This window comes from Otolemur garnettii, unplaced genomic scaffold (genome assembly GCF_000181295.1).
Source record: "Otolemur garnettii isolate 467f Iridium unplaced genomic scaffold, OtoGar3 scaffold00254, whole genome shotgun sequence".
NCBI lineage: Eukaryota > Metazoa > Chordata > Mammalia > Primates > Galagidae > Otolemur > Otolemur garnettii.
The window spans coordinates 756426-770660 of record NW_003852649.1 but is presented as its reverse complement, the minus strand read 5'-3'; the positions used below and the strand labels follow the sequence as shown (position 1 = coordinate 770660).

Here is a 14235-nt window from a genome sequence, read left to right as displayed (position 1 = left end):
TTTTTTTTGCAGTTTTTGGCCAGGCCCGGATTTAAACCCGGCACCCCTGGCATATGGGGCTGGTGCCCTACTCCTTGAGCCACAGGCGCTGCCTCCATTTTTAATTATTTTTTTAGAGATAGAGTCTCACATTGTTGCCCTAGGTAGAGTTGCTGTGTCATGGCTAACAACAGCCTCCAACTCCTGGGCTTAGGCAATTCTCTTGCCTCAGCCTCCCAAGTACCTGGGACGACAGGTGCCAGCCACAACACCCAGCTATTTTTGTTGCAGTTTGACCAGGGCGGAGTTTGAACTCGCCACCCTTAGTATATGGGGTCGGTGTCCTACTCACTGAGCCATAGGCACCACCTTAACTTTTCCATTTTTAGTAGAAACAGGGGTCTTGCTCTTGCTCAGCCTGGTCTCAAACTCCTGAGCTCAAGGTATCTTCTTGCCTCAGCCTCCCAGAATGCTAGGATTATAGGCGTGAGCCACTATGTCCAGCCCACACTGGCCTTTGGATTCTTCAAACGGAATCACTCTAGATGGCTCCACAAAGTTTGCCTGATTACCTTTGCTCAGCTGTCTGCTTTTTCGCCCTTCCCTCCCAAGCCCTCCAATGTAAGCTTCAGTTTTATCTGGAATGTTACCTCCTCTGGAAGCCTTTTCTTGACCCCTGACTGAGGTTTAATCCCCAGAGCACCCCATAATTCCCTACAAGCCATTTTAGATAACTATGTTCATTTGATTATTTACTTATTAGTGTCTGTTTGATGTCTGTTCTCTGCTAGACTGTAAACTTCATGTCGGCTGGGACTGTAGTTCTGGTTACTGTTGGTCTTAGAGTCTAAGAGTGCCACACAGCACCTGGCACATAGCAGGAATGTTATAACTATTATTGGATGGATAACAGGCTGTCTGACAGGCTAGGCATCTCAAGTGCTAAGCTTATATGTGAGGTAGGAAATAAAATGAACTTACTAGGTGGAGCTTTCAGCCTGAGGTAGTTAGACTTGACTGGACTGGCAGCAAAACAGCATTTGACTGCATTTGAGCTATGGAACCACTTTTCCAGAGTTGCCTCTGGAAGACACTTCCTAGACTGGTTGGGATGGGACAGAAGAGAAGGAAGGAGACCCAGTAATTAATTTTGGACACATCCTTTTTTTTTTTTTTTGAGACAGAGTCTTACTATGTCAACTCATGGGCTTAAGCGATTCTCTTGCCTCAGCCTTCCAAGTAACTGGGACTACAGGTGCCCACCAAAACACCTGGCTATTTTTTTGTAGTAGTTGTCATTGTTCTTTTAGCTGGCCTGGGTCAGGTTCGAACTCACCAGCCTTGGTGTATGTGGCTGGTGCCCTACCTACTGAATTTTGGATACATCTTTACAGAGTGCCCACTGTGTGCCAGGCAGGCACAGGACTCAGCATTGGTGATTCCACAATGAACAAAACTGGAGGTGTTCCTTTACTGGGGAGCTTATTGCTATGACAGCAGAATATATGAAAAAGGGAGTCTCTTTAAGGCTTTTCGGTTTCAAAAGCCATCCAGGGAATAGAAATGATACAGGACCACTGAGGTGCAGCAAATAGGGAGACTTTAGTGGGAGGGGCAGGTATGTATACATATTATAGGTTGCTGAGGAGGGAAGGCTATGTCCTACTCCCCTGGGACCAAGGCTGCAGTTGCTGCTTGGGGAGCATGTGGACATGGTGGCCAATACCCCAGCTCCATTTCCTGGGTAGATTCAGCAGTAACCAGTGTGGGTGAATTACAAAGTATTAAGCAGGATTTGCAATAATCTGGATGGAGCTGGAGACCATTCTTCTAAGTAAAGTATTGGAAGAATAGAAAAACACTCCATGTTTTATCACCTTGGAACTAACTGAGGAACACACATGTGCACAGAGGGCAGTAAAACTCAGTGGAAATCAACTGGGGAGAGGGGAGAGAAAGGGAGGGGAATACATAATCCCTGGGTACTGTGAACACTATTTGGGTGATGGGCACACCTATAGCCAAGACTCAAGTATTACAGATGTGATCCATGTGTACCCCCTAATCTTGTGAAATAATTTTAAAAAAATAGGAAGAGATGTTTCCCCTTATGGTTCCTTTTTTCCTGGCTCTTCTTCTATGTTTACTTTTCTAGATGAACTTTAGAAAAATTTTGCCAAGTTTTTTTTTTTTTTTTTTTTTGAGACAGAGCCTCAAGCTATCCCCCTGGGTCGAGTGCCATGGCACCACAGCTCACAGCAACCTCCAACTCCTGGGCTCAAGCGAGTCTCCTGCCTCAGCCTCCCAAGTAGCTGGGACCACAGGCACCCACCACAATGCCTGGCTATTTTTTTTGGTTGCAGCCGTCATTGTTGTTTGGCGGCCTGGGCTGGATTCGAACCTGCCACCTTAGGTGTATGTGGCTGGCGCCTTAGCCACTTGAGCCACAGGCGCCGAGCCAAAATTTTGCCAAGTTTTAAAAAGCCCTGTATTCCGACTGGCATTATACTGAATTTATAAATTAATTTCAGGAGAATTCCTAGCTTTTAATATCCTTTTAATATTCGTTGTCTTTTTAATTCATAGAAAAAAAGGAACATATGTCTCAAAAGGTACTATTAAAGACTTCTTGAACAAAATAATAAGACGAAGATGATTAGGCAGGATAATGAGAAGTGTTGGGAGTTGCCAGATCGAACAACTGACACTAAAGATTAGATGAACTCTCCCCACACTCTTCTTTTTGGCCTCATTTTAATTCACAAAACTGAAATTCAAGGTGGGAAGAACCCTGAACTGTCTGAGATTTTTTTATACTACTCAGATGGAAAAGAGAATTAAAAAATATTAATTTGTCATAGAAAACTTAAACTTAACATTTTTTTTGCCCAGGAAAGTCTGCAACCTGAGGCTGGGAATTCTGCAAATCAGAAATAATTTCACAAGCAAATATAAAGTTGACTGTTAGGCTGTAAGGTGAGGTTCAGGATGCCACCAGAGTCATTCTGCAAGAAAAGACTCTTAGCTGACAGATAGGAAGTGACAAGGGCCCAGATGAAGATAGATGAGTCTGAGAAACATTTGTTGGGAAGAAACCACTGGGTGAGATTATAGATTGGGAGTCACTTGTGTGTGTAGTCTGAGAAGGTGGCAGAATTAGAAGGCTGATTCAGGGTGAGGGCAAAGAGTTACATTTCAGAGGGCTGAGTTTGAGGAAGGGTTATAAACCTCAAAGGGGAACTGTCTTAGGGCAGCCAATAACAGTGATAAAACATTCAAAGAGCAACTTGGATTTTTTTTGTTAGTTTAATGCTCACTCTTGTTACTTCCTTGAAACTTCACACCTACTGTGAAGTGGTATTTTTAGGCACTTGATAGTTATGAAAGTCAAGGCACTAAGGTACAGAGAAAAGAAGTGCCGTGCCGGGATCATAGATCAGTCAAGGGATTACCTTCTCCAAATCCTTGGCCGGCCCCCTTCACGATGCGGCCTTAATGGTAGAAATGGGGCGTGGGGATTGGTTCCCCTCCTCTACAATTCTGATCTAACATTTGGGAGCCATCTGCAGCGCACAGATCAGGTGTGGATCAGGGAGCGGATGCACTTTACTAGCTTTATGCGCATTTAGCTGTCCCTCTAACACCTTTTCCCTTTGTGTCATTTTAGGCGCGAAAAGTTTCTGGAAAGACCAGGTACTCTGCAGCCCCCGGGTTAGAACTACATTTCCCAACACAGCCCCACGAGGGGGACTTTGCAACTCCAGAACTACATTGCCCCAAGTGCACAGCGGTCGAAGAGGCGAATTAGCTTTGACCCTGATTTTATTTAAGATTCAGTTTTCCCACTCTATAGCCCAGATATGGTCACTTATTCCCCGTTTCCTGACAGAGACTTCCGTTCCCAACTCAAACTCCCGCTCTCATTCTTCTACGGGTGGGAACGATTGTGGGTTTGGAAGCGGCTCGGGCCAGGAGGGGCCGCGAGCCTCCGAGAGCATCCCGCCTTGCGCATGCGCAGACCATAAACCAACGCCCGGTGTTGAGGCGCGGGTTTGGCGGCGCGTTTTAGTGAAGTCGCACGTGAAGCATAGCGGCGGCTGGAGCTGGTGAGTCGAGGCCGAGAGCGGGACTGAGGAGCAGCACGCAGCACGGGGAGGCGGCAGCTGCTGCAGGTTGGGCCAGGGCCGAGCCGTGGGGCCTGGGGAGCCGGGGTGGGGAGGGGTCCGAGGTCGCGTGGCGGGCGAAACAAACTGGGAACTCGGATTTTCGTTGCTATGCAACCGGGGGCGTCGTTACTAGGTAACCCGAAAGGCCCGCGTTTCCGGAGAGAGGAGGGTTAGAGCGGTGCTGCTAGGTCCATCTGGGGCGGAGCGGCTGCCAGACGAGGCCAGTGCCCGACCCCTGCCCCACAGCCCATCCTCCTGTAGCCTCGGTTTGACTGGTTTCCTTCCTCGAGGTACCCCGAACTTGTGGGTCGCAGCACCTCTCTTGCCAACGACACCATCCTACAGTTCTTGGCAGGGGACGCACTGTTCGAAATAGCACATGCCACTGACACCCTGTCTCCGGGAGGCTGAGCCCTGGGAGGGCGCGGCGCGGCTGGGAAGCTGCCCCTTTGCCTTTGCCCTGCCCCCCAAGCAGTTGGCTGGGCAGCAGCTGTCAGGGGTTTAGCGGGGGCTGCCCTAGACTTGCCAGTACTCTGACTTCATTCTCTGCAGTGGCAGCTTCGTCCTGTATAGGATCTTCATTTTGACTCAGTTGTGCTTCTCCGGTGGCTGCTGTATATTTGGCTCAACAGTTAAAATAACCTCCCTCTTCGCCGCTCCATGTTTCTCCATTGCTTCCCTCGTGGCTTCTTGGCGGGTCTTCTAGTATTGATTTAACAAGCATTTATTAGTCATCGTTCTGTGCTACTCTTTGGGGATTCCAAGGAAAGATAGATGTTCAAGTCCCATCAGGAGACCCTCAGTCTAATGAGAGAAGCAGGCTGACAAACCGCTAATGTAGTGAGTGGTATATTAGTAATTTGTGTGATGCAAATATTTCTATATTTTACATGTTTACTAATATGTTTACAAAGTGCTTGCAGCAGCATCTTAACTCTTGGTAGCAACTCTTAACCTGGCTTCACCCAATTTTGCATTTGAGGAGAATGAAGCACAGACAGGTTAAGTAATAGAGATAAAGGTAATGATTTCTGGTTTGTGGTATGGTTGAGCCTAGGACAGAAGTCTAAGGTTCTTTGTACACTGCTACATTTTTGAGGCTTTGCCTGGAGTAGATTCTTACCTGTGCTTCTGATCTTTTGTAGCAGCCGTGACGTCAGAAATTCCCAGGGAGTTTTACAAACAAAAGACTGAGCCCCCCCTGGAAGAGTCTGAGTAGCTCTGGGTGGGGCAGACATCCTTGTTTAACAAGCTGCACAGGCAGTCCCGTTGGGCAGTGAGTAAAGAGCCGCTACTCCATAGGGGCAACTATGAGCAGTGGTGGGACAGTCAGGCCTGACAGAGGGCACTATGTCAGCTGCCCCTCCTGCCACATAGTGAGTGATTCATAGCATTAAAGGAAGCTAACCAAAGGGAAAAGAAGAGGAGGAAGCAGCCTGTAAACTGCCCCACCCTAGCCCGGTAGCAAACCACAGCTAAACATATGCGGTAGTACCTTCTCACTATCCTAGTAAGTAAAGCAGTTTCCCCAGCCATATTGCAGCTGCCTGAACAGAAGTGGCAGGAATGGTCCTCTTCTTTTGCTGTCTTTTCATACCTCTTGGTACAAAACCTGTGACCGGTAAGCCCAGCAGGTATGTCAACTCCTGGCAGGTGGTTTCCTTATGGGAGTCTGGAGGTCCTCCCTCTTTGAGCTTCCTGATGTTTGGCAAAACATTAAGCTCCTTGAGGGCAGTGATCATGTCTTACCAAGGCAGTGTGGGGCAGTGTGAGACAAGCAAGAGGGCAAAACTGAGATCCTAGGTTCTGAAGTCAAGTCCCAGTTGTGCTCTGTGATCTTGGATAAGGCACTGGACCTCTCCTAGTCATAATTTTTAGAGTAAAATGGGGAGAGTAATAATAGCTTAAAAATTGTTCTAATAGTTAAATGAGATAGTGAAGTAACAAGCACTTTGTAAATTATGAAGCACCACACAAAAATTATTATAATTTATATTTATTGTTATTTGTTGTAGTTGTTTTTGTTGTGTCTGCTATTTGTCTGAAGCCAGGCATTGTAGGAAGTGAAAAACTTTAAGACTCCTTATGCGTCCTCCTTGTGCATTTTGGTTTTGTACCAAGAGATATGAAAAGAGAGCAAAAGATGAGGACAGCAAAAGAGGTTATAACTACTTCAGTTCTTGAGTACCCATGGCTTCTTTCTTTATTAGTGTTTGATTAGGCTGAAGTGAGGAGGCATAATGACAGTGAGTTCATACTGCCTGGGATTCACCTGGAAGAAATGAGAAGGAATCCTGTTAAAACAATTTGAAAACATGCACAGCCAGCCAGTCATCCAAAGGGTGCGTTCCAAAATCCTGCTAGATTTGCTCTCTGGTGTACTTCAGAAGGTCATCTTGCATGGCGATGCCAGCCTCATTGTGAGGGTTTATTTCAAGATCCCCCAGCTCCCCTCTGTCCTGAAGCAGATGACCACTTGATGGCACAGAACACAGCAGGCTGCCGTGGGAGGAGCAGCTCACAGCACCCTGACCTTCTAGGGCGGAGGAGACATCTGATCCCTCCTGGTGGAGGTCCTTGGATACAGGATCCAACCCAAGATAGCAACTCTGCTCTTTAAGTCCCCAACATGGTTATGACCCACTTAGCTTAGAAACTGACCTATGCTGTCCTCATCTCTGATCACTGGCAGGCAGGAACCATCTGGTTCTTGATTCATGCCAACATGAGAAGGCTTTCCCAGTCTGAGGTACTTCCATGTGAATAGTGCATTTTGCAGCCCTGCTTGACCCTTCAAGACCTTAAGAAGGGCTTAGAGCAGCTGTTTCTGGGCCAGAAAATACCCCAAATGTAGTATTTTTTAGAATTCTTTCTTTGACCCTTCTCCTTCCCACTGAGCAAGAATAGCAACATCCTTCTCTTCCCTCTGCTTCATGCCAATGTCTCTGGATTTCTGGCCAACTCCTTGAGTGCCTGAGTAACTGCAGAACTTCAGAAACCTGGCTGGTCTAACCTCAGGGGTATGGCTTAGCCTCTGATCATCAGGTTGGAATGACAGAAACTCCCTAGAACTATAGGTTCATTTCAGAGCCTGAAGGAGAACAAGACGTGAAGGCAAATAAAAGGTGGGCTTGCATACATTTTTCTTGGCTGATCTCCACCTGCTTCAGTGAGTTGGTACTTGTTGGAGCATAACTTGTCTGAGGCATTGTGTTACAGAAAGATCAGAGCACAAAGCACAAAGTAGTTAGGTGAATTTCACCAGTAATTCACTGAGATGATTAGTAGATGCCAAGTTTATTTTAGCTCTTGAATAATCCATTGTATGATTTTCTAAATCACTTCTGAGACTTAGTTGGATGGATATAGAAGAGTGGTTATGTGTGAGGGGTCTAGTGTCAGGTGTATCCAGATTCAAATCCTGGTTTCCCCACTTAACTACTTAACTTTTCTAAATTTATCCGTAAAATAGAGAATAATAACAATACCTGGCTGATGGGCTGTTGTGAAGATTAGAGATAGGTAGTGCATGGCAAGATCTAGCTAAATGTTAGCTTTTTTTTTTTTTTTGAGACAGAGCCTCAAGCTGTCCCTCGGGTAGAGGGTCATGGCATTATAGCTCACAACAACCTCCAACTCCTGGGCTCAAGCGAGTCTCCTGCCTCTGCCTCCCAAGTAGCTGGGACCACAGGTGCCCGCCACAACGCCCGGCTATTTTTTGGTTGCCGCCGTCATTGTTGTTTGGCGGGCCCGGGCTGGGGATTCGAACCTGCCACCTTAGGTGTACGTGGCTGGTGCCTTAGCAGGTTGAGCTATAGGGGCCGAGCCTAAATGTTAGCTTTTGTTAGTAGCTATGTCTTTCCTTACTAGTGATTCGTCAAGCTTTTGCCTACTGTCTTAGTCCATTTTCTGCTGCTATAACAATACCATATGCTGGGCAATTTATAGTAAACAGAAATTTACTAGACACAGGTTCTGGAGGCTGGGAAGTCTAACAGCAATGATACTGGCACTTGGTAAAGGTTGCCCCAGGACAGGCTCGGCGCCTATAGCTCAACCTGCTAAGGCGCCAGCCACGTACACCTAAGGTGGCGGGTTCGAATCCCCAGCCTGGACCCGCCAAACAACAATGACGGCTGCAACCAAAAAATAGCCGGGCGTTGTGGTGGGCGCCTGTAGTCCCAGCTACTTGGGAGGCAGAGGCAGGAGACTCGCTTGAGCCCAGGAGTTGGAGGTTGCTGTGAGCTGTAATGCCATGGCACTCTACCCAGGGGGACAGCTTGAGGCTCTGTCTCACAAAAAAAAAAAAAAAAAAGGTTGCCCCAGACAGAAGAGCAAAAGGCTGAAGCAAGCACATGAAAAGAGAGAGGAAGATAGAGGAGGTTGGCCCATCTCATCTTTTTCTTCTGGACCCCATTCCTGAGATGGCTAACCCACTCACAAGATAACGGCATTAATCTACTCAGGAAGGCAGAGCTTTCATGCCCTAGTTACCTCTTAAACTTCCCACCTTTTAATACTATAATAATGGCAATTAAATTTCAACACGAGTTTTGAGGGGACATTCAAACTATTGCATGTACATTGGGTCTGGAGAAATGAGGTCATTCTGTGTCAGTGATTCTCAGCTTTGTATGTTGGAATCACCACAAGAGCTTTTGTAGGTCTCAGCCTAGGCAATACCTGTCATGGCCTCTGGGCTTAGGACACAAACATCAGTACTTTGTGAAACTCCCAGGTGATTATAGTGAGCAACTGTGGTTGAGGTCCATTGTAAACCTTGACCCCAATGATGTGGGATTTGAAACCAGAAGCATGGGTTCAAAACCTGGCCTTGCTACTTCTTAGACCAGTGACCTTGAGCAAATTCTTAACTTCTGAGTCTCAGTTTGTTCTCATCTGTACTAACAGGGTGAAGAGGGTCATAGCTATCTCATGGTGGTCCTGCAGAGCACATGGCAAATGTGCAGTTATTCTTGTTTGAATATATAACTGAGCACATTTTTTCTTTTCTTTTCTTTTTTTTTTTGAGACAGAGTCTCACTTTGTCACCCTTGGTAGAGTGCTGTGACATCATTGCTCACAGCAACCTCGAACTCCAGGGCTTAAGTGATTCTCTTGCTTCAGCTTCCCTATAGTAGCTGGTATTATAGGCGCTCGCCACAGCACCTGGCTATTTTTTTTTAAGGGATGAGGTCTCGCTGTGGCTCAGGCTGGTCTTGAACCTGTGAGCTCAGGCAGTCCACCCACCTTGGCCTTCCAAGTTCTGGGATTACAGGCGTGAGCCACTGCACCCGGCCTGAGCACTTTTATTTACATCATTGTGTGGTGGTAACCTTACTTGTCTATTTTTAATTTGCTTTCTATATTGGTGTTAAGTAGATTATATGCTCCTTGGTGCAAAGCCTTAGATTCTTTATAATTCTTTTATGCCCATAACACCTAAGACACAGACAGTCCCTCAGATGTTTAGAACTGGTGTACACCTTAGACCTTCTTACCCACTCTAAGGCATTGAATAATACTTGCTGGTTAATCAGGATGCAGGTGGTGAAGCATATGAAAGAGGAACCAGTGAATCAGTTGGTTATGGCCAGCTTAAGGCTGGGAGTCCCAGTCCTCCTCTCAACTAACAGCCCTTTCTTTCTAGCTTTAGCTTGGGTGCTTGCAGGGGGTAGGAGTGGAAAAGGTTGTTGGGACAATCACATCTTAGGGGTGGGTATCTATTGGTTCTGACCTTCAGCTTAACTTGTGCTTCTTTCCTGGCAGACCCAGTCATGGCAGGTTCAGGCAGAAGTCCACTGTGGGGTAGGCATCTGTTCAGAGCCATCCTGATGGTCCTAGCAGTCCTCGTCCTCTTCCATTCAGCATCAGCCCAGGCCCATCGAGACTTTGCACCACCAGGCCAGCAGAAGAGGGACGCTCCAGTTGATCTGTTGACCCACATAGGTCGGTCTGTGTGGGAGACACTGGATGCCTGGCTTGGGCCAGAGACTATGCACCTGTTGTCAGAGGTAAGGAAGGTAGTCCCTGCCATGATTATGTACCTCGAAGAAACATGAAAGAAGAGATTTAGGTAATGGCCACCTCATTTTGGCTCCACACCTGAATCTGTGTCATAACCCCTAATTCAGAGAGCCCCAAATGCCACAAAAAGAAGGCCTATAGGGCGGCACCTCTGGCTCAGTGAGGAGGGCACCGCCCCCATATACCAAGGAAAGTAGGTTCAAACCCGGCCCTGGCCAAACTGCTACAAAAAAATAGCCAGGTGTTGTGGTGGGTGCCTGTAGTCCTAGCTATGGAGTCCTCCACTAGGGAGGCTGAGGCAAGAGAATTGCCTAAAGTCAGGAGTTGGAAGTTGTTGTTAGCTGTGATGCCATGGCACTCTACCAAGGGCGACAAAATGAGACTCTGTCTCTAAAAAAAAAAGAAGGCCTATAGTACTTGCCTTCTGCCTCCTCATTGTTTGATTCCTACCATAGGGCCTTTTAGCTCCACTCCTTTCTCTGGCTCCTGCCTTTTCTTTGCCAGAAAGGCCAGAAAATGAGCCATCTTTATAAACCATGTCACTTGGTGACTCTAGAGTCTAGTCATCACTGAAAGGATTTGATGATCCCCACATTCGCACACAAGTATACCAACGATTTCCTCCATAGTATCCCAGCAAATCAGTTGAATTAGATCCCAAATGTCCTGGTTTTCAGTTCAGAAAGGAGAAATGGCCTATTATCCATCCTTTGTACTGGAAGGTGGATGTGGAAGGGCCCCTTCAGCCAGGCCCAAGCCCCCAAACCTCTTACTGGGGCCCATCACCACTGGCTGAGAAATAGGTTGGAGACATTCCTACAGTCCTGGCCTGGTCAGTGGTGACCAGGGTTGAAGGAAAGGAGTATCGCTATTTGTGGACTCATCTCACTCCATGATTTTTCTTTTTTTTTTTTTTTTTTTTGAGACAGAGCCTCAATCTGTCCCCCTGGGTAGAGTGCCATGGCATTATAGCTCACAGCAACCTCCAACTCCTGGGCTCAAGCGAGTCTCCTGCCTCAGCCTCCCAAGTAGCTGGGACCACAGGCGCCCGCCACAACGCCCGGCTATTTTTTGGTTGCAGCCGTCATTGTTGTTTGGCGGGTCTAGGCTGGGGATTTGAACCCGCCACCTTAGGTGTACATGGCTGGCGCCTTAGCCGGTTGAGCTATAGGCGCCGAGCCACTCCATGATTTTTCCACAGACCTCCTCCCAGGTGATGTGGGCCATCTCGTCAGCCATCTCTGTGGCCTTCTTTGCTCTGTCTGGGATCACAGCACAGCTGCTAAATGCCTTAGGGCTAGATGGTGAGTGGTGTGGCACTGGATCAGTGGGTGGAGCTTCACTGGTACCTGCCTATTTGGGGGAGGTTATCTTTGTTAGGGTCTAGACTTTTCCCCAAGCTGCTTGACACTTCTCAGGTTCCCCAGCATGAGGGCAGGCTAAGCCAGTTGTTTACATCAGTCATAAGACATTGTGCTGAGCCATGGTATCTCATTTACTTATTACCCACATTACTCATGGCCCAGTGAGGCAGGTAGAATTGTTCCCATTTAATAACTGAAACTGTAGTTCAACAAAGGGAAGTAACCTATGCAAGGTTCCCTAGCCCATAAGAAACAGAACTGAGATTCCAACTCTTTTGAGTCTATGAGAACAGATGATTCCTTTGCAAGGAGGCTGGTACCACCCCCTCTCACTTCTCTGGGTAGCCTGACTCTGTGCCTCTCCCCTCTTCCAGGTGATCACATCACCCAAGGCCTGAAGCTCAGCCCTGGCCAGGTCCAGACCTTCCTGCTGTGGGGAACAGGGGCCCTAGTCATCTACTGGCTGCTGTCCCTGCTCCTTGGCTTGGTCTTGGCCCTGCTGGGGAGGATCCTTGGGGGCCTAAAGATTGTCATCTTTCTAGCCGGCTTTGTGGCTCTGGTGAGGTCAGTGCCTGACCCTTCCACCCGAGCCTTGCTGCTCCTGGCCTTGCTGACTCTCTATGCCTTGCTGAGCCGGCTCACTGGCTCCCGGGCGTCCGGGGCCCAGCTGGAGGCAAAGGTGCGAGGGTTGGAGCGCCAGGTGGAGGAGCTGCGCTGGCGGCAGAGGCGAGCAGCCAAGGGTCCCCGCAGTGTGGAGGAGGAATGAGTTGGATGACCCACCTGTCTTCATTATACCAAAGACCTGAGTTGCTTCAGGGCTTCAGGGCACACAGTCCTCCTGCTGGGCCCCTCCCCTTTTCTTGTCCATCTCTGAACCTTCAGAATCTTGATCCCTGCCTTGGTTCCCAACTAAGAGAAAGCCCATTCCCACTGCTGGCTCTCAGAGCCCTATCTTCTGAGGTTCTCAGTCTGGGGTTTGTTCTAACCCTTTCTCTGTTCCTAGCCTGTCTCTACCAGGTCATGTGGGAGGGGCCTTCCCTCTGGCTCCTGCATCTGCTTTCAGCAAACTCACTGCCATTGCTCACGTGTGACTTAACTAGCTCCCCTCTGCTGTGGCCATAGCTTCCAAGCAATGCTCTTGCTTCCTGTCCGATCCTGCTCCTTGGCCAAGTCTCCCACTCCCTTCCTGTTTTTCCATTCCCTCTGGTCTTGTACTCTCACCAAATTGCAGCCCTCAGAGCATGCTCCTGTTCTCTTCATTGCCCAGCAGTGGGGAAAGGGATGTGGGACCTGACGATAAGGGAGGGAGAAACAGGGTCCCATGAGGACTGTGGGGCTGGAGGGTAGGGTGTTCCTTGAGTTTGTTACAAGTGCCTTAATCAGCCAGCAGGGCCCTCTGCTTACCTGCTGCCATAATATATGTAGAAAAGTGTACCGTGGCTGCTTTGTATGAGAAAAGAGCAGTTGCTCTCAGAATTGGATTCCCCTTCAGCCAAAGCAAAAGATGGGTGGTTCTTTGTAGGCTTGTGCCTCCAAGTAGGACCCTGCAGTGGTAATCAGATTCCTTGAGGGGATTTCAGAGACCTAAAGGAGGAAGGAGGACCCGCCTCCTTGTCTGCACAGCTGCATGTGGTTCTCTACCCCATCCCTCCATCCCTGCCACTGAGGAGGAACTGATCAGTGCCCACCCCAGTGTCCTGGAAAGAACACAAGGAGCCTCTTTCCCTTCAGGTGCTCTGTAGGGAGCAGGGTGAGCTGAGCTGCCAGCTGTCCCTCTCCACCCAGTTACCCCTTCTTGGGGGGCTTTTATGGAAGTGGGTGTCCTCTGCTAGGCCTGGCACAGCACATGATGGGAAGAATAAATGCCCAATTCTTACTGTTAAGATTTGATGTGGAACACAGCTGCCATGATAATATATTTTTATCAGCGCTTGTTTGGTTTTAAATAAAGTGCACGCTATTTTATTATCTTGTACTGAATAAAATGTATTTACTCAAAAGTCTAGATTTCTTTGATGTCTTCCTCTACTGCTAAACCAGGTTCCTCTCTGTTCTTTGCCTACCTGACTTCTCCCAGCAGGGGCAGTGTGAAGCTGGACAGGGGGAGGAAGCCAAAAAGGCTGGCTGGTACCAGGTACCCTTCCCTCCAGGGGCTGAGAAATGAGGGAGCCAAGCCCTGGTACAACAGACTTCCAGGCACTGGCCAACACTGTTGGAATAATGTGTGTGTGTGTGTTGGGATGGGGCAATGCCCCTTCCCTGCATTGTGCTGGGGTGTATTACAAGTGGGTAGGCAGCCTGGAGAAGACTTTCCTACCCTCCTCCCCACCCAATGTGAGGAGTTTCCTGCACTAAGGTTCCAACTGGGATGTAGGTTGAAACAGTTTGCAGAAGGGCCCAGGCTTGGCTTCCTATTAAGCTGCCCAGGGGATACAAGTGCATGGCCAGAGGTTTGGACCTCTCCCAGCACCATCGGCAGGTGGTGCTGGGGCCTGGGTGCGGGGCCCACAGCCCCAAGCAGGCCAGTCCTAGGGAGTGTGGGCTACCCTCACCCTTCATAGGCCCACAGGCAGCCTCTCCCTGGGGTGGGGCTGGGCATGAAACTGGAGCTGCCTGCACATGGAACCTTTCCTCCACAAGGGTGGCCCAGGGCTCTGTTAGGGCTGGCCAAAGTGGTTGGCATCTGCGTTCATTTGGCC

General features: G+C 48.5%; 1 protein-coding gene across 2 annotated transcripts; it reads left to right on the top strand.

Moving 5' to 3' along the window:
• The first annotated feature begins 4023 nt into the window (after window positions 1-4023).
• Window positions 4024-13536, top strand: TMEM109 (transmembrane protein 109). 2 transcript variants are annotated; one of them, XM_023508531.1, is made up of 4 exons: window positions 4024-4085; window positions 9915-10159; window positions 11374-11476; window positions 11911-13536. In XM_023508531.1, exons 2-4 carry the CDS (start codon window positions 9923-9925, stop codon window positions 12300-12302), a joined length of 732 nt encoding a protein of 243 aa, XP_023364299.1. In that variant the 5' UTR covers window positions 4024-4085; window positions 9915-9922; the 3' UTR covers window positions 12303-13536. The 2 variants fall into 2 exon arrangements, with proteins under 2 accessions (XP_023364299.1, XP_023364298.1); XM_023508530.1 differs by having other exon boundaries at window positions 4033-4151.
• The last annotated feature ends 699 nt before the right edge of the window (window positions 13537-14235 follow it).